This window comes from Chelonia mydas, chromosome 1 (genome assembly GCF_015237465.2).
Source record: "Chelonia mydas isolate rCheMyd1 chromosome 1, rCheMyd1.pri.v2, whole genome shotgun sequence".
Taxonomy (NCBI): domain Eukaryota; kingdom Metazoa; phylum Chordata; order Testudines; family Cheloniidae; genus Chelonia; species Chelonia mydas.
Window position 1 is genome coordinate 214,766,015 of NC_057849.1, and position 19,314 is coordinate 214,785,328.

Genomic DNA, 19,314 nt, shown 5'->3' on the forward strand with positions numbered 1-19,314 from the left:
CCAACTTCCACTGATTTTGAAGCAAGTTAGGGGCCTAAATACCTTTGAGAATCTGGGCCCAGAGCACAAATAATACACCAATACTCTGCAGGGAATTCAGTGAAAAGCAGGGGTGGATGCAGCCTCTGGTTGAGGGGATGCACTATCCTAAACTGCTGAGAGGCAGAACACCCCACTCTGGCACCCCAATCCTAATGCCAGCCTGGTGCAGAGGGGAGGCCCCCAGAGGGAGCGGGGCTGGAGCCCAAGCCAGCCCTGCACTCCTCCCACAGCGGCAACTCCTGCCCAGATCTCTGCTTGGGGCGTCGTGACCTGGGAGTGGGCCCAGCTTCGTGGGACAGGAGCCACCACTGCAGGGTGAGTGTGGGGCAGCTCGCTCTCCAAACCACATCCCACCCCAGGACCCCCCACTCCAGACCAGGCCAGGAGAAGTGTATGTTTGCCTGTTTTCCCACCCTGGTTTTCACGATTTCTGTGGGTGCAGTTGAACCCATGAACCCACATGAGAGCAGCCCCTGGAGAAAGAAATACACTAATTATGGGGCTTGAGGGATTATTTATAAGGAGATACTAAAAGAACTAAATCTGTTTCCTTTGGCTAAGCAATAACTAAGGAGAGTGGGCAGATGAAAACCCTCTACAGTTATCTGCAGGGTGAGAGGATTTATTTGTGGCAGGGATTGCCAGAGACTGAAACTGGGATGAAATTTGAGCAAAGGGTGGATTTCTCAGGCTTGGTTTCAAGAAATCTTTCCTAATGTTAAGATCTGTGGCATGGTCTCCCCAAAAGACTGCCTTTCCCGGTCCAACCATTGGGGGTTCTTTTCATTCTGAATAGTTCTTCTGGGAGGGCGGCGGCTCCAGAAAAGGATTTTGTTTTTTGGTATAGCTTTCAGGGGCAATAAGCTTCAGCCATGTCTGACAGAGGCCTTGGGTTGGTGCAGCATTAGTGCCAGAGGCTGCATGAGATCTTCCCCCTGGGAGCGAGGAAATAGGGAAAGGGTCTTCACCAATGACAGAGACAGTGGCTCGGCCTGATCCTTCCAAGACTCCTTCTGGTAGTTTCAGGGAAACTTCATCAGTAACTGGATCCTCTGAGAGAGACAAAACCCAAGAATTAACATTGTGGGAGATTGGGGAAAGTGGGAATCATGGGCCCAACACAGCAAGAGGAGGCACCACTCAGAGAGTGTGAAGAAGGAAGAGACTAAACGTGATAGTGAAGACCCTGGCAGCATGATCTGCCCATACAAACAGCATGCGCTTCTCACCCCGGGCAGCTGCTCCTCACAGCACTGAGTGCAATGGCAACATGGGCATGGTACTCATGCCCGAGAGCACCTCTCTCTCGGAAAGGGATGGTGCTCTCAGTGATTTCTTTCTGAACAGTTGTCTCCACTATTTGGGGCCCTGAAATAACACAGAAGATTCCATTACAAGCCTTAGCAATCAGGGGACTAGTCCATCCATACCTGTAGCACACAGGAAGACATTGTGAGTCTTCTCTTCGAGGACACCACCCGGCTATGGAAGGAAAAGGAGTGTGAGTCTGAAAGGAGATGATAGAAAGGCAAACCGCTGTCCCAGTGCCAGCCTGTCTGTGCCTACGGGGGGGGGCTACTCACCTCCGATATCTCATTTCCCCTCCGTAATCCCGCTGCCTGAGTGCCGTTGTACCAGTGCCAGAGGGGAACTAATCTCTCCCCACCACCTCATTTTCCCTCCCTGAACATGCTGGCCTGTGCTGGTCTATCTGTGCTTGAGGGGCTGATGTCCCCCTGGAGCCCCACTTCCCTCTCTGACCATACTGTCCCAGGGCTGGACCCTCCTGTTGCCTTTGAAGCCTGACTGACCTTCACGAGCAGGGCTTGTATCACCGTGTCGGTCCGTCCCCGTGGGGGGGTCACAGCGATCTCATTGCCACACAGCTCATGTGACTCCAGTGCCTCGGTGCTCACGGTGACATTCACCTTGCCTGGGGAGGTGACAGGAGAGCATCACTGAGGGCTCACAGCCAAGACTGGCAAAGGGGAGGGGGCGGGAGAGACAGATGGACATTCAGATTTCCCACTGCCCTCTCAACTGCCTCACCCAGTTTGGTGGCTGTCACCTTCCAGGAGAAGGTCTTAGCTTCATTGGCGCAGAGGCAGCTGGTGTATTGGCAGCCTGTGCAAGACTCCACCTGGAGCTCCAGAGACTCTGCCAGGCTGGTGTGCACCTGAGCATGAGGGGAACAAACGCACAGGCAGCATGTTAGTCCTGGGCACCCATAGGTGCAGGAAGTAGGGGCTCGGGGGATCCTGCAGCACCCCCAGATTTTGCGCCCAGGGTCCCAGCTGCTGGTCCTGTGTCCTGGCCGCCCAGGTTCCCAGCCACCGATCCCCGCACCCCTGCTGCCTGGGGTCCCAGCTGCCGGTCCCGCTACTGCCTGGGGGTCACTGCCAACCCTGGGTCCTGCTCGGCCACTGGTCCCGCTTGGCCGCCAGCCCCACGCCCGGGGGCTTGCTGCTGGCCTAGGGTCCTGCTCAGCCACAGCTTCCCAGCCGCCGGCCCCACATGCAGGATCCTGGCTGCCTTACTCCTGGCCGCCTTACCCCTTCCCAGAGCCACGGCCTTGCTCCCTGTGCCAGCTCTAGGGGGCTGTGAGGGCGTGGATACGGGTAAGAGGGGTGCATCTCAGCACCCCCACTCCAAAAAGTGTTCCAGCGCCATTGTGGGAACCTGGCAGCTGTTTAAGGGAGAAGGAACCTCTGGTACTATGAGGCATCAATCTGCATGGTGTGAACCAGATGTGCAGGACCACGGCACTTCAGAGCCTAGTGTACTCAGTCTCTGGACGAAGAGCTGTGGGTACGTCTTTGTCAGGGCACATGGGGTGGCGTAGGGTGGAGAGCACTCACCTGGATACAGTCCTTCAGGTAGTTGAAGATGGTGGCCTTCAGGGTGAAGGTCTCTTCCCGGATCACAGAGTATGGCAGCGTCACATCCACAAAGAAGGGCTGGAAGACCCTGAACTTGGCCGGCTGTGAGAGTCCAAAGCCACTATCCGCAATGCAGAACATGTCGGCTTGCCACTCTGTGATGGTGTCAGGAGCAGTGGCCTGGAGAGATGCCTTTCCTTCCTCACTGCAGAACGGATAGAGACAGCAGATCCTTCAGCATCACCACAAACCAGACTGGGGCAGCCAGTGCACTGGAGAATGGGGCATGGAGCCTTTCACCTCTAGGGCACTGGTTTCCATCCAGTGCCAGCTCAGGGGCATTGGCCGACTCAGGGGGATAGGGCAATTGGGTACAAAACCTTTCATCTCTAGGGCACCAGTTTCTTTAATGCAAATTATTTCACATAGATCTCTTCATAAACCCCCAAATAAAAGACAGGGAGCAGAGACTGGGGTGGGAGGAACTGATTGTTTCCCCCATTTTGAAGACTCAAAGAGGTCACTAAATGTTTCAGTCAAATTTTGGGTGCCTGTTGTGTACGTGTGACTATGATATATTGCTTGGGAAACATGAGCAGCCCGCTGAGTATAGACAGAAGCTTCCACTTCTTACAGTGGCACCGTACAAATAATGAAGATAGGGATTTTCCAACAAAGGCTTCTCCTCAGCCCCTACACTGGAGGAGTATTTGAATCCCATCATGAGGCACTGCGAAGTGAGGCGCAGCACTCTCTGGAGATGGCAGAGGGTTTCATGCTCAGGGATCACCAGTGATTTTCTTCCGAGGTGGACCTGTGGGGGGTCACTCACCCAACAGGGACCAGATCCCAGATCCAGGTCTCTGGAAAATGTGTCCGTGGTTTTGTCTTCTTTTCCTTCTCGGGGCTTGGCGCCACACCAGCATGTGGCTGAGGAACAGGCAAGGGAATGACTGTGGAGAGTAAAGGGGCAGGTCAGTAAAGATGTATGGGCTACTGTGTTTAGTGTTTCAGGGGGAGATTTTCTCCTCAGTCACAGACAGCCCAGCACTTCGACATCAAGTTCTGGCAGAGGAGAGGGGTGTGCAAGGGCATCAGCCCCTCAGTAGGACAGTCTGACACCAGGACAATGACTTCAAGGGTCGGTCACAAAGAGATTGGCATATCGGGGAGCCATTCTAGTACCTATGGCTGTTTGCGTGGTTTGGACAAAGTGTTTGTTGTTGGATGTAAAATTGTTAAGGGTGAGGATGAAATGGATGAGTTTGGAGATGTGTTTGAGGTGGATATCTGAGCAGTATCCATTGTCCTGTAAATATCTGAGGAAGTCTGCTATGCTGTCATTGTGAGGAATGCTAGTGTGTAGGGAGGTGACATCCGTGGCGACAAGGATGCTGTTCTGAGGGATGTAGTTAATGTTGTTGAGTTTCTGGAGGAAGTCACAGAATCATAGAATATCAGGGCTGGAAGGGACCTCAGGAGCTCATCTAGTCCAACCCCCTGCTCAAAGCAGGACCAATCCCCAACTAAATCATCCCAGCCAGGGCTTTGTCAAGCCTGACCTTAAAAACTTCAAAGGAAGGAGATTCCATCACCTCCCTAGGTAACGCATTCCAGTGCTTCACCACCCTCCTAGTGAAAAAGTTTTTCCTAATATCCAACCTAAACCTCCCCCACTGCAACTTGAGACCATTACTCCTCGTTCTGTCATCTGCTACCACTGAGAACAGTCTAGATTCATCCTCTTTGGAACCCCCTTTCAGGTAGTTGAAAGCAGCTATCAAATCCCCCCTCATTCTTCTCTTCCGCAGACTAAACAATCCCAGTTCCCTCAGCCGCTCCTCATAAGTCATGTGTTCCAGTCCCCTAATCATTTTTGTTGCCCTCTGCTGGACGTTTTCCAATTTTTCCACATCCTTTTTGTAGTGTGGGGCCCAAAACTGGACACAGTACTCCAGATGAGGCCTCACCAATGTCGAATAGAGGAGAATGATCACGTCCCTCAATCTGCTGGCAATGCCCCTACTTACACAGCCCAAAACGCCATTGGCCTTCTTGGCAACAACGGCACACTGTTGACTCAGATCCAGCTTCTCATCCTCTGTAACCCCGAAGTCCTTTTCTGCAGAACTGCTGCCTAGCCATTCGGTCCCTAGTCTGTAGCGGTGCATGGGATTCTTCCGTCCTAAGTGCAGGACTCTGCACTTGTTCTCGTTGAACCACATCAGATTTCTTTTGGCCCAATCCTCTAATTTGTCTAGGTCGTTCTGTATCCTATCCCTCCCCTCCAGTGTATCTACTACTTCTCCCAGTTTAGTGTCATCTGCAAACTTGCTGAGGGTGCAATCCACGCCATCCTCCAGATCATTTATGAAGATATTGAACAAAACCGGCCCCAGGACCGACCCTTGGGGCACTCCACTTGATACCAGCTGCCAACTAGACATGGAGCCATTGATCACTACCCGTTGAGCCCGACAATCTAGCCAGCTTTCTATCCACCTTATAGTCCATTCACCCACCCCATAGTTCTTTAACTTGCTGGCAAGAATACTGTGGGAGACCATGTCAAAAGCTTTGCTAAAGTCAAGGAATAACATGTCCACTGCTTTCCCCTCATCCACAGAGCCAGTTATCTCGTCATAGAAGGCAATTAGATTAGTCAGGCATGACTTGCCCTTGGTGAATCCATGCTGACTCTTCCTGATCACTTTTCTCTCCTCTAAGTGCTTCAGAATTGATTCCTTGAGGACCTGCTCCATGATTTTTCCAGGGACTGAGGTGAGGCTGACTGGCCTGTAGTTCCCCGGATCCTCCTCCTTCCCTTTTTTAAAGATGGGCACTACATTAGCCTTTTTCCAGTCGCCCGGGACTTCCCCCGATCACCATGAGTTTTCAAAGATAATGGCCAATGGCTCTGCAATCACATCTGCCAACTCCTTTAGCACTCTCGGATGCAGCGCATCCAGCCCCAGGGACTTGTGCTCGTCCAGCTTTTCTAAATAGTCCTGAACCACTTCTTTCTCCACAGAGGGCTGGTCACCTCCTCCCCATGCTGTGCTGCACAGTGCAGTAGTCTGGGAGCTGACCTTGTTCGTGAAGACAGAGGCAAAAAAAGCATTGAGTACATTCGCTTTTTCCACATCCTCTGTCACTAAGTTGCTTTCCTGACTCAGTTAGGGGCCCACACTTTACTTGACTTTCTTCTTGTTGATAACATACCTGAAGAAATCCTTCTTGTTACTCTTAACATCTCTTGCTAGCTGCAACTCCAAGTGTGATTTGGCCTTCCTGATTTCACTCCTGCATGCCCGAGCACTATTTTTATACTCTTCCCTGGTCATTTGTCCAATCTTCCACTTCTTGTAAGCTTCTTTTTTGTGTTCAAGATCAGCAAGGATTTCACTGTTAAGCCAAGCTGGTCGCCTGCCATATTTACTATTCTTTCTACACATAGGGATGGTTTGTCCCTGTAACCTCAATAAGGATTCTTTAAAATACAGCCAGCTGTTAAGTCGGTTGTGTCCTGGAGGAAGGTGGCCCTTTGAGTGGTTTGAGGATGGTTTCTATGAGTCCCGATATTCCATCAGTAAGAGTGCCATGGCCACATATAATGGGTCTGCCTTGGTTCCCTTGTTCGTGTATCTTGGGAAGCACGTAGAACATCCCTGGGGTGGGTTCGTGTGGGGATGGAGTTTGTAGAGTTTTTCTTGGAGTTGTCTGGGGAAGGATTTAATGATATCCTTAAATTCATGGGTACATTGTGGTGTGAGGTGTTCTTTGAGTTCATAATAGTAGATAGTGTCAGAGAGTTGTTGGTTGGCCTTGTTAACATAATGAATAGGACCCCACCAAATTAACGGACATGAAAAATGAATCACAGACCATGAAATCTGGTCTCCCCCAGTGAAATCTGTTTTTTTTTTGTGTGCTTTTACCCTGTACTATGCAGATTTCACGGGGCAGACCAGCATTTATCAAATTGGGGCTCCTGTCCCAAAAGGGAGTTGCAAGAGGGGTCAGAAGGTTATTTTAGGGGGACCGCAGTATTGCCACCCTTATTTCTGTGCTACTGGTGGTGGGGCACCGCCTTCAGAGCTGAGTGCCCGGCCACCAGCTGCTGCTCTCTGGCCGCCCAGCTCTGAAGGCGGCTCCCCACCAGCAGCAGCACAGAAGTCAGGGTGGCAATACCAGACCATGCCACCCTGACTTCTGCGCTGCTGCCTTCAGAGCTGGGCGGCTGGAGAACGGAGGCTGCTGACTGAGGGCCCAGCTCTGCAGGCAGCAGTGCAGAAGTAAAAGTGGCAAAACCACACCATGCCATCTTTACTTCTGCCCTGCTACTGGTGACAGCTCTGCCTTCAGAGCTGGGCTCCCGGCCAGCAACTGCCGTTCTTCAGCTGCCCAGCTCTGAAGGCAGCGCCGCCCCCAGCAGCAGCGCAGAAGTAAGGGTAGCAGTACCGCAACCTCCCCCAACCTTGCTACTCCTCCAGCTCCTTTCTGGGTCAGGACCCCTACAATTACTCCACCATGAAATTTCAGATTTCAATATCTGAACCATGACATTTACGATGTTTAAAATCCTATGACTGTGAAATTGACCAAAATGGACCATGAATTTGATAGGGCCCTAATAATCAACATGGTTAAGGACTATGCTGCCTTCCTCTTTGTCTGCCTGTTCATCCACTATCTGGTGGTTAGATTTCAGATACTGTATAGCTTTCCTCTTGATGGTGGAGACATTGTGGTGGATGTGATGTTTGTTAAGTACTTCAGTCATTTTTTTCCTGGAACAATCAATGTCATGATCAAGAGTATGGTTTTGTCTGCTCTGTGGTGTCCAGTCAGATGATTCTTTTTTCTTACAGTTGTTGGAGGGGACATGGTAATTGTGAGTTGTGTCATCATTATTATGAAGGAATTCTTCGAGGTGGAGTTGGCAGAAGAAGTCTTCTAATTCTCCACACGTTAGTATGGTATCAGGTTCTGTGACGGTGCAGAAATTCAGTCCCTTAGAGAGAACAGATAATTCAGCTTTAGTTAAGGGCAGTCTTTAGTTAAGGGCAGTCTTGATAAATTGATGATATTCAGGTAGAGTTCATGTGGTGGGTACTGGTGCCATGGTTTCTCCCGGAGGTGGTGTTCTTTGTGTTGTGGAGTAGTTGTAATTGGTTCCACTTTTTTGTGTTGGATAGAGTTTGTTAGACTTCTGGTGGTGTTCACGGTGTTGTGTGATTCAGAAGCCACAAGAACCCACGCAGAGCAGCAATGTTTATATGTAGTTGGCCTTGCATGTTGCACATAGTTAATAAACATAGTTAGCTGGACCCCTCTTTGCCCATATGGGTCCTTCATATTATGTTTTTTTGTGTATAGAACAAAAGATGCAAGAGGGAAGGCTGCGGCAGCAGGTTCAGAGAGGAGAAAGGGGAGTGTGAGGTGGGGATTAGCCTCCCTCAGTCAGACACATTCTGGCAGAGAGTCGGCAGAAGACTATTCAGTTCTCACCATTATCACTGTCCTGGGTTCTGGCAGTGTGCAAAATTCTTCTCTTGTAGGTTGGCCGGTCACAGGAAACGGGCTTCTTCACTTTGGTGTTGGTTAAAATTTTCATTCTCAATTGCTGTAGAAAATGGAGAGAACAAAAAAAATGATCAATAGGAGGGAAGGGGGAACAATGAAAGAAAAACCATCACAGCAAATTCTAATTAGTGAGACTGTGGCAGCCAAAGTGTTGCAAAATTCTGTATGTTCATATAGAATCCAAATTTCACATTGTCAGGCCCAGGAAAATGTATGACAAAGTGCAGACAAATTTGTGATAAATATTGGAGCTGATTCTTCTCTCTCATGGGAGTAAATCAAGTTCAGCTCTACCTAAGTCAATGGAATTACCCAGGTTTTACCCTGATAACAATGAGCTCAGAATCAGCTCCACTAAATCTATTAAAAAACAATTCATGAACAAAATCAACTTTACTATGTTATAAATCTGTTCAAAAGTTGGACCGTGCAGTATCGGAACACCAGGCCAGACTCTAGGATTTTTATGCAATTTATTACTCAGTCCTAACTCATGGAAAACTCCCATGGAAGTTACTGGCAACTTATCTGAATAGGGGCTTAACTAAGCATGTGGCGCAATGGTTTGAATAAGGATTCCAGGGTTTGACCCCAAGAGAGGATGAAATGTTGGGCTGAATGCACACCTGGTGTAAGTCCAATGGACATGGATGTGACTCCACTGGATGTGACATCCCTTCAGGAGGGATGAATTTCAATCTTTATGTGTAACAGTCGCTTTTATACATGACAAAACCGAGTAGTTATTGCACAACTCCTCTAGTTATGTAATAACCTTTTGAGAAGTGCCTTAACCATTCATGTAAGGTATAAGCATCTGTAGAGTATATACGTTCCTGCCGAGTTAAAGTCCTGCCATTTGGTACACAGTCATTCATTATGGGTCACTGTGAACAGAGAAAAATCCTCGATCTGAAAGGTCATTTTCCCACCACTACTCCCCCAAAGATCATTATTCTTGGGTTGTTTGTTTTTTCTTGTTATTGAGGATTCTGGGTAGCGTAGTCCAAAGGCATTTCCTGTATTATAAATCTTAGACTGTCCTGTGAAGCCTTTGGTATAAGTCACTATCACAAGTGGGATTCTGTTTTTGCTGAAGTCACCTGCAAAACTCATTTACTGCAATGGGCATTTTGCCCTTGTAAGAGACCATTCACACATCACTGGAAAAACACAGCAAGATTTGGGAGGAGAATCCCTTGCAATGAAACCATAATTCCCATCCCTGTTCTCTCCTCATGTTCCAAACCTCACCTCTGACAGTGGCGTAGGCTGGAGAGGTCATAGAATCATAGAAAAGTAGGACTGGAAGGGACCTTGAAAGGTCATCTAGTCCAGCCCCCTGTGCCGAGGCAGGACCAAGTAAACCTAGATCATCCCTGACTGGTGTTTGTCTAACCTGTTCTTAAAAACCTCCAATGATGGAGATTCCACAACCTCCCTTGGAAGCCTATTCCAGGGCTTAACTATCCTTAGAGTTAGGAAGTTTTTCTCCCTTGCTGCAGAAAGCCCATTACTTTTTTCCCTTCCTTAAGGGGACATGGAGAACAACTCATCACCGTTCTCTTTGTAACAGCCCTTAACATACTTGAAGACTGTGATCAGTTCCCGCCTCAGTCTTCTCGTCCCTACAATAAACATGCCCAAGTCTTTCGACCTTTTCTCACAGGTCAGGTTTTCTAAACCTTTTCTCATTTTTGCTGCTCTCCTCTGGACTCCCTCCAATTTGTCCACATCTTTCCTAAAGTGTCGTGCCCAGAATCAAACACAGTGCTCCAGCTGAAGCCTCACCGGTGCTAAGTAGAGCAGGACAATTGCTTCCTGTGTCTGACCTACCACACTGCTCTTGATACACCCCAGAATGATATTAGCCTTTTTAGCAACTGCATCATAGCGTTGACTCATATTCAGCTTGTGATCCACTGTAGCTTTCCCCACCACTTGAAAGGGTAAGAGTGGGACCCTGCTGCAGCCCCCACAACCCAGGCTGGGGGTGAAGAGCCCCAGTAGCAGCAGAGGTGAGGCTAGGGGAGGCACCGCTGATGGGCAGATTGGAAAGCAAGAGGCAGAACTGATTTGAGGTCTGAGCCAATGGGAGGTGGGGGCTACAGGGCAGAACTGAAGAGGACTGGGGGACTGAACTGATGGGCGCTGGGCAGATGCACTTCAGTTTATTTTCCCTCTGTTTACCGTTGTGCCATGTCTTTAGCTTAGAAACTTTTCATTTATGTTTAAACACACTGGAGCTAGACTGGATTGATGCATTTCAATGTACAGTGGTACACTTCTAATCAGGCACTTGATCAGATCCTTATGCAACATAAAGTGATCCAGTAACTGAGTGCGGCACCGTACTTTTCCGGGGGGAAAAAATAGTGTGAGCGAGTGTCAACTAAATTTCTGTCAATGAGAAAGGAAAATTAGAGGGCTGTTCATTTCTTTTGAGTTTAACTTCTAATTTTAATGGCATAGTTTGAACAGAATTAATATTAATAGCATGCTGTTTTAATAGCACAACAGCGTATTTGTATAGCTATTTGTTTGCCATATTTTGCTGGAATATTTTCTTCCAGCACTCTTAACCTTTTATTCTGCGATTAATAAATACGATCTGGCACACCACTCTTGGAAGGTTGCGACCCCTGTCTGGTGGCAGGCTCACTAAAGAGCAAACACCTGACGGGCCCTTTGGCCCTGGAGATCACCCTTTTCCTGCCAAGATTTGGACACAGCCTTATCCGGCCCACTGGAAAATGTAAGTGAATACCACTGCTGTACGGAATTCACTATTTAAAGACATACATCACCATGTGTATTACTACCAATAGGTGACAGGTTTCAGAGTAGCAGCCATGTTAGTCTGTATCCGCAAAAAGAAAAGCAGGACTTGTGGCACCTTAGAGACTAACAAATTTATTTGAGCATAAGCTTTCGTGGGCTACAGCTCACTTCATCAGATGCATTCAGTGGAAAATACAGTGGGGAGATTTATATACACAGAGAACATGAAACAATGGGTGTTACCATACACACTGTAACAAGAGTGATCAGGTAAGGTGAGCTATTACCAGCAGGAGAGTGGGGCCTGGGGGGACCTTTTGTAGTGATAATCAAGATGAGCCATTTCCAGCAGTTGACAAGAACATGTGAGGAACAGTGGGGGGAAGGGGGAATAAACATGGGGAAATAGTTTTACTTTGTGTAATGACCCATCCATTCCCAGTCTTTATTCAAGCCTAAGTTAATTGTATCCAGTTTGCAAATTAATTCCAATTCAGCAGTCGCTCGTTGGAGTTTATTTTTGAAGTTTTTTTGTTGAAGAATTGCCACTTTTAGGTCTGTAATCGAGTGACCAAAGAGATTGAAGTGTTCTCCAACTGGTTTTTGAATGTTATAATTCTTGACATCTGATTTGTGTCCATTTATTCATCACCAATAGGTGATAGACTTAAAATGGTTTAGTTTGTTTTAACTTTCATTCAGCTTTACAACTGGTATACCACATTTCAAAACCGGGCCTGAAATAACCACGGGAATTTAAAAATAGAGTGTTTGGCTTTGAGCAGTGGTAAAACAGCAAAGGGAAGGACCCCCAATCTATAAGAACCCTGGGCCCCCATCAAACTTAATTCGGTCCTGGGAACAGAGGATTGTTAGCAAATCTCACAATTCTAGTTTTCCTTACAAACTCCCATGTATGTACAATACGCCATACCAGTGACCAATACAGGCTTAGGAGAAGTTTTGTGCAGGAGCAAAGAAGGTACCCACCTTAAACAGACTATAGACATCAGCTTCACTTTGATACCAGGGAGCTCCCATCAAGGAGCGTCTGTTCCGGGGAGTGGGGAGGAGGGGAAAGACAGGGGGCAGACAAGGATATGGCTCAAAGTCTTCCAAACGATAAGGAAATCCTCGGCCGCCAATCATATAATCCTCTTCAGATCCCAGCTCATACACCTGGAATGGGAAAACAGAGGTTACTGCACTGAACTGATTAGTGTGTGTGTGTGTGTGTGTGTGTGTGTGTGTGTGTGTGTGTGAGTGAGTGAGAGAGAACCATAGTCCTCTACTGGCAAGGAGCAGGACAGCTCAACTTTTGCATCATAGGCCCCATACTACTAAAAGCTCATGGCGATTCTCCTTTCCCTCAAGACCTCTTGGAGCAGGGAGATCTAAATTCTACCCTTGCTATCAGCATGAAGTTTTGAGTAGCCACAGTCTGCAGCACAGTGCCAAAGAAAGTCGTGGGTAGCACAGGTTTGTTACTCTAGGATACTATTTTGCCCATCTCCAAAGCTTTTCACACATGGGCCTCACAGAAGCATATGAGCATCAGTGAATTAAGTCTCACAACCCGCATACCAGATGAAAGGGAAACTGAGGCACAGAGCGGTGTAGTGACCCAAGGGCCAAGGTCACCCAGCAAGTCAGTGGCAGAACTTGGACTAGAACCCAAGAGTCCTGGCTCCCAGCCCCTTGATATAACCATTGGCCCAGACCCCTTCATGGCAGAGAAATGTGGCAGAGGTGAAATAGCAGGAGATGCCACATTGGGCAAGCAGAGGGCCAGCAGCAAACCCACTGCCAAACCACACCTTCCCTGGAGGGAGCTCCCACTGCTCCTGTGAAGCTGCCCCTTCCATCTCTCTGCCGGCTGCCCCCAAAGCCTTCGTTCCAAGGGTGGCCCCTGGAGCAGCCATTGTGGGAAAAAGGAGGAATCAGCCACCTGCCTGGCAAGGGGACAGAGTGAGATAAAGGTCTGTTGGCAACCAGGGCATAATGTAAGGGGTCAGAGAAGCTGGTGGTGGCTGGGTGCACCCACCTCATGTGACTGCCCTGTTCCAGTACCTCAGAGTTCTCCTCTGGTCTGGTACCTCCTGCGGGGTTAGTCTGGCCAGGGTGTGGCTGGGACAGAGCAGGTTTACTCACACTCTTTGGTGTCATGACTCTATCATCCTTCAGGAGGACGCTCTTGTCCACGGCACGGATGGAGCACAGGGAGCCAGGGTCGGCCTTCAGGTGCAGATTGACCTTCGAACCTGGGAGGTCCTCCTCCTCTGAGAAACCCAGTGTCACCTATGGGAGGAGACAGGATGGGTTTATCAAATGGAAGAGGGGCACAAGACAATGAGGGTGTATGAGCCACGAGCGACAGAGAGGGAGAGAGAGACTGGGAGAGGGAGGGAGAGTGGGAGAGAGCCTGCTAGAAACACAGACAGAAGGGCACAGGGATTGTCGAGTGTATGTCATCCCAGCCAGATCGCCCCTCTGCCACATATCCCATTTCCCCCACTTCCTGGGCAACACTCACCTTGTGTTTGAAGCATTTGCTGACTGTGAACACGTCCACATCGGCTGCCACCTCTCCATCAGCGAATATGGCGTAAAGCAAAAGCCTGGCAGAGGGTGCAAGTTCAGAGCTGATGGGCAGAGTCAATGAGAAGGAGCCCTTCAGTGCTGTATGAAGGAGCGGGAAGCAAAGGAAATGCTTATTTAGATCCATGTGAAACAGAAAAATAGGGTGGAACTTACTGTTGCTGGATGTTATTGAGGCAGAGGATTTCATGGTTCCTGCATGTGGTGTGACACTGGCAGACCAGTGCCAACTCATGCCAAGGCCACAGGTCTCACTGAACACTGACAAATGCACAGCTGGAAACTAGTTTGGCTTACCTGGGGGTTAGTATTGTTAAAATAGATACTAGAGTTATAAGAATGTGTTTAGTGTTTAGATTTTATCGAATGTTTGTAGGATCCTGCATGTATTAATCCTACTTATAATATCTGTATTCCATGGTATAAAGTTAGATTGAGTGTTTGCATTATAACCTCTCTGATTGTGTAACTCACCATGATGGGGCATCTGCCCCACATTGGCAGAAAAGGGGTTAAAAGCAGCCCCAGGGAGGCTGCGCAGGAGGTAGCCAATCATAGAAGGGCTAATAAGAGAAGCCAATCAGGTCCGGGCTGGCCTGTATAAGAAGGGCTGCAGAACAGCACAGGGTCAGTTACTCCCTGGAGCTTGAGAAGGGAAGAGGACTGACTGCCTTGCAGGCAAAGGGCAGCAAGCACCCTGGGCAAAGCAGTGCTGCAGACAGAGACCTAGGGACCTAAAGGCAGCTCCTGGCAGGCTGCACAGATCTGCAGACTGAGGCCCTGATACAAGGGCAAGGAGGGTGCTGGGGCCACTGAAGGAAGTGGCTAGACAGTGGACTGCAGGTCCCCTGGAAGGGGGGAACATGGAGTGTGACACAGCTGGAGGGCAGTGTTATGAAGAAGATGCCTCACTCCTGGGAGTGACATGGGTCCAGGAACAGAGATGACAGTGGGTGAGACACCACCAGCAGAGAGTGTAGTGCTAGTTCCCAAGAGAGCCAGCAGGAGGCACCGCAGTGGTGAGTTGCACCCTGTCACACTCGCCAAACAGGAAAAGAAGCACTAATTAAGGTAAATTGCTTGTCCTGCACACAGTATGGCCCACTGAAGTCAAATGAGGCATTGTGTAGCACCAAAGGACAGAGACCTTGTTGATTCCATTTCTTACTCCCTCCAGGAAGAGGAAACCTGCGTATGAACTCATCCCATCAGCTTGGATTCTGGTACAAAGGGGATAAAAATCCCTGACAAGGAGAAACCAGTCCTTTTATGCTCTCTGGGTTCAGAGAGGCAAAGATTCCTAAACATTAGCAAGAGACCCCCATGCTGCTTGGCATGGGTCAGCCCTAGCGAACATCTAGAGCTGTTTATTATAGGAGATATTACCTTTTTAAATTTAAGATTGTAACTCATGTGTGTTTCCAGTTTTAACCTAGTAAATAACTCTTATTTCTTTTCTTAGTTAATACATTTAAGTTCATTTATGACAGGATTAGCTATAGACATTGTCTTTGGTTTGAGATCTGATCACAACTGATGTGGGGTAAGTGACTGCTCCTTTGGGACTAGGAGTAATCTGAATATTATTGTGATTTTTGGTGTAAAGTGACCATCTATCAGACTATCTTGCCACCCAGGCAAGCTGGACTAAGGGGACTGTCTGACTCCATGGTCAGACTATTACAGGGCTTTGGGAGTTCACACCTGCTACTGGCTTGGTGAAATCTAATCACAGAACATACTACCAGTTTGTTTTTTGGCAGTCTGCCCTGAGGTTGGCACTCACGGTTGTGAGCCACACTCAGGGCCGGTGCAACCACTAGGTGAACTAGGCAGTCACCTAGGGCGCCAAGTGGTTGGGGGCAGCCAAAAGTGCGCTCCAGGGAGGTGGTGGAGCGGAGGTGAGCTGGGGCAGAGGGCGCAGGGAGGGCCCACTGCAGCAAGCAACTGGGGGTGGGAGCGGTGCTCCCTGCCCCAGCTCACCTCTTCTCCGCCTCCTCCTCTGAGCGTGCTGCCCCGCTCTGCTTCTCTCCCTCCCAGGCTTGCGTGCCAAACAGCTGATTGGTGTTGCAAGCCTGGGAGGTGGGAGAAGCGGTGGTGTGCTCGGGGAGGAGGTGGAGCAGAGGTGAGCGGGGGCGGGGAGTTGCTGCACAGCTCCCCAGGCCGAGGGGGGGGGGGGGGGAGTTGCTGCATGGCTCCCCAAGGGGGTGGTGGGGAGCCTTGAGGCAGGGGCCAGCGCCTCGGGGGGGGGGGGGGGTGCAAGGTGGAAGTTTCTCCTAGGGCAAAAACATCCTGGCCCTGGCCACACTAGACAGTGTGATCTGTGGATAAGAACAGAGACCTTCACCAGGATAAAATTGACACACACACACACCCCCCGATATACTGACCCCTCATTGTCTCAGGGTCAGTAAAGCTTCCTCCCTCATGGAAGACTGCTGAACAGGTGAGGTGTGAGTTTTATGCCTCTCTATGACAGCATCTGCCATGGGCCAGTCAAGGAATCATAGAAACGTAGGATGGGAAGGGACCTCAAGAAGTCATTTAGTCCGTCCCCCTGCACCAAGGCAGGGCCAAGTATACCTAGAGCATCCCTGACAGGTGTTTGTCCAACCTGTTCTTAAAAACCTCCCATAATGGGGAGGATACTAGACTAGAAAGACCAAGGCAGCAGGTGGGATGCTGGACTAGATTGCCCATAGCCTGGCGTGGCCGGAGCCTGCCTACCATACTAAGATGTCCCAATAGCCTGATCCATTATGATGATTTCCATGGAGTTTATTTCATGTGCATCTTGGGTTTTTCCACTTACTCTCATCCTGGCCAACTGGCACCTGCGTCTGTCCATTGAGAACGATCCTGCCTCCTGAGACAACCTGCGGAGGAGATAGAACAGCCTGTCAGGGGGCCAGGGTTCTGAGAAGAGAAAATGCAGAGCAGAGAGAGAGACTGGAAGAGACAGTCACAGGTGCTTTATCTTTAAACTGTTAATGGACAAGGGACCAGCTGCCTCAGATTTCCTCTGAACAATGGGACCCGTGGGAAATCCAAGGCCAGGCTGCCAAGGTGCTCACCTGGCAGCCATGCCTTCCGGTATCACCCACAGAGTCAGGCCAGACTGGCAACAGGGGAAAATAGCCTGTCCCCCAAGGCTGGCTCAAGACATTCCTAGCTGGATGAGCTACCTGGGGTGGCTGTCAAATGCTGTGGGGCTGGGAGGCTGGCAAGGGGGATTTCAGAGACATGCATTCCAGGTAGCGAGACATCTACAAAGACAAGCGTAAAATGGAACCCACAAATTGGCCTATAGACCCATAAATAGTTACCCCTCTTGCATGCCACTGTTGTAGAAATGTGATCCAATTGCCCTGGGTGCTCACCAAATAATAGAAATCCACATGATCTGCCCCAGGGTCCAGCTCGTTCCGGTCCAAGATATAATCCACCCGCACTTCCTGTTCCTGGTCGCAGGGCAGCTCCTCCTCCACCTGCTGGATCTCTAGGAAGCTGTTGCTCTCGGAGTAGAAAGGTTTCAGCCAGTTGAAAGCCTCCTGGTGCACTATTGCAACGGTGTGGAGATCCCCCTCGGTTATGTTCACAATGGAGTATCTGCCCTTCAGAGCAAAAATGCATGGCAGGCTGTCAGAATTAACCAATGAAGGAGCCTACAAATGCGGGAAATACTCAGTGCGATCACCAGAGTTATATGTCCAGGGCCCCATGTAATCCACAGAGGCAGAAATTACAGCAGAATCTACCCAGCTGCAGAATTGAACTCCAGAATATGAGCTTCCTTTTTCTTTTCAATTCTGTTTTGAACACTCGATTTCAGAGAACTTAAATGTGAACTGTATGCAGTCAGTAATGCCTGCCTGAGTCTGCAGACAGCCAGAGAGGTATGAACTGCCTGTTCATTGCAATAATGTGTTAACTCGGAAACCTACAGATAACAGTTACAGGACAACATTGTTAGCTGGATATTTCTGCAGTGAAATAGTTAATGTACTTGTCCCAGAATCCCAGCCTGCCTTCTGCACCTCCCCAGATGCGAAAAGTCCCAGTTATCCCCTGCTCAACTGCCCAAACCGCTAGCTTTCTCTAACATCTATAATGCAACTATGTGTCCTCAGTACCATAATATGCAGCAGATTGAAAAATGAAAGTTATGAGGCAGAGTAAAATAAATTGAATTTAATATGAAAACAATGTTACCCCTTTTGACCCAAGCAGCTAGCCAAAAATGTGGAGTCTTGTAGTGTATTCCGGTGGGGAGCAGAAACTGGAGTTGGGCATTTCTTTGATGCAATGTTTTGTGTTTACAAGGAATGTACAAAGTCCAGTTTCTCTGAACACAGGAGGAACCAAACCATGGGAGATACTTTCCTTGCTCACAGCCCCAAACCTTTTAGCCAGAATCCAACCCAACACCTTTCTCTAAACTTCTCCCAGGGCCGCCACTCCATGATCGGTCCAGGCTACGTCTGTAGCCTCCTTCTCTGCCTGTTTCTATCAGTTTCTTGGCTCTTGTTCCTGCTTCTCTCTCCCCCACACACACGTCTCCCCAAAACCATACCCAGCAAAGCTCTCCATCCACATAGTTGTAATTCCTGGGCAAAGTGATAGATGCCTTTGTTTTGGGGGTGATGTGGGCCTGCATTTTGGGTTAGGCCCACTATTATTTCTTCTTTGAACCCAAACAAAGGGCGTCCGTTAACCTCACCAGTTTCAGCAAGGTTAAACCCAGGCTATAACAATGAATGACATGGGCTACTCCAGGGGTTGCATTATTCATCCTCAATATTTACGTCAAGCAAAGCTTCCATGTCTAAAAATGACCTGCAGCTGCCCTGATATTTCCAGCTGTCTGCCCCAAAGTGCTGGAGGAAGCAAAGGGGCCTTGCCACAGAATTTAGGCCCAGTTTGCTGCAGAGCACTTGATGCTTTGCACATAGAATACATAGCCATGGTCCTGGGAACAGGCTATGGAGACTTTCACCGGGAAGTCATTGGTTGCAGTGTCAGGGGAACAGAACGGAGCCAGAGTGTCAGGGAAGACAATGTTGAGCGCTTCAGTTGTAGAGCACTGGTTCCAATCCAGCTCCCAGGCTGTGGGGAATGGATGGCAGTGGGGGAATCAGGAAAGGGGCTTTGGCACATATACCTCTGGGACACTGGTGCCCATCCAGTGACAGGTATGTAGGTGATAGCATTTCTTAAAATACATCTTAAAATCTGCCTCAGAAGCAATGAGAGTAAAGGATATTGCCAAGGTTACAAACAGTGGAGGGAAACGGGAGACTGCAGAGGGAGATATAATTGTACTTAAGGAGGCTCCTCCTGCCCAAGGGAAGCACTTCCTTTGTTGGGACATTGGACATTGGGCTGAATTGTTGCGATGGAGCTACGAGTCTTCCTGGTCAAGGCAGGC

General features: G+C 49.1%; 1 protein-coding gene across 1 annotated transcript in view; it reads right to left on the reverse strand.

Moving 5' to 3' along the window:
* Window positions 1-19,314, reverse strand: part of LOC102932862 (alpha-2-macroglobulin-like protein 1) — a 48,918-nt gene that overhangs the window by 14,911 nt on the left and 14,693 nt on the right. The window contains exons 13-24 of the mRNA XM_007055618.2: window positions 17,267-17,500; window positions 16,699-16,762; window positions 13,822-13,967; window positions 13,440-13,586; window positions 12,279-12,467; window positions 8,433-8,547; window positions 3,754-3,874; window positions 2,901-3,126; window positions 2,092-2,218; window positions 1,854-1,975; window positions 1,473-1,524; window positions 1,011-1,094 (exon numbers count right to left, since the gene is read on the reverse strand). Coding sequence (XP_007055680.2) covers window positions 1,011-1,094; window positions 1,473-1,524; window positions 1,854-1,975; window positions 2,092-2,218; window positions 2,901-3,126; window positions 3,754-3,874; window positions 8,433-8,547; window positions 12,279-12,467; window positions 13,440-13,586; window positions 13,822-13,967; window positions 16,699-16,762; window positions 17,267-17,500 — 1,627 coding nt within the window. The remainder of the gene's footprint in view (window positions 1-1,010; window positions 1,095-1,472; window positions 1,525-1,853; window positions 1,976-2,091; window positions 2,219-2,900; window positions 3,127-3,753; window positions 3,875-8,432; window positions 8,548-12,278; window positions 12,468-13,439; window positions 13,587-13,821; window positions 13,968-16,698; window positions 16,763-17,266; window positions 17,501-19,314) is intronic.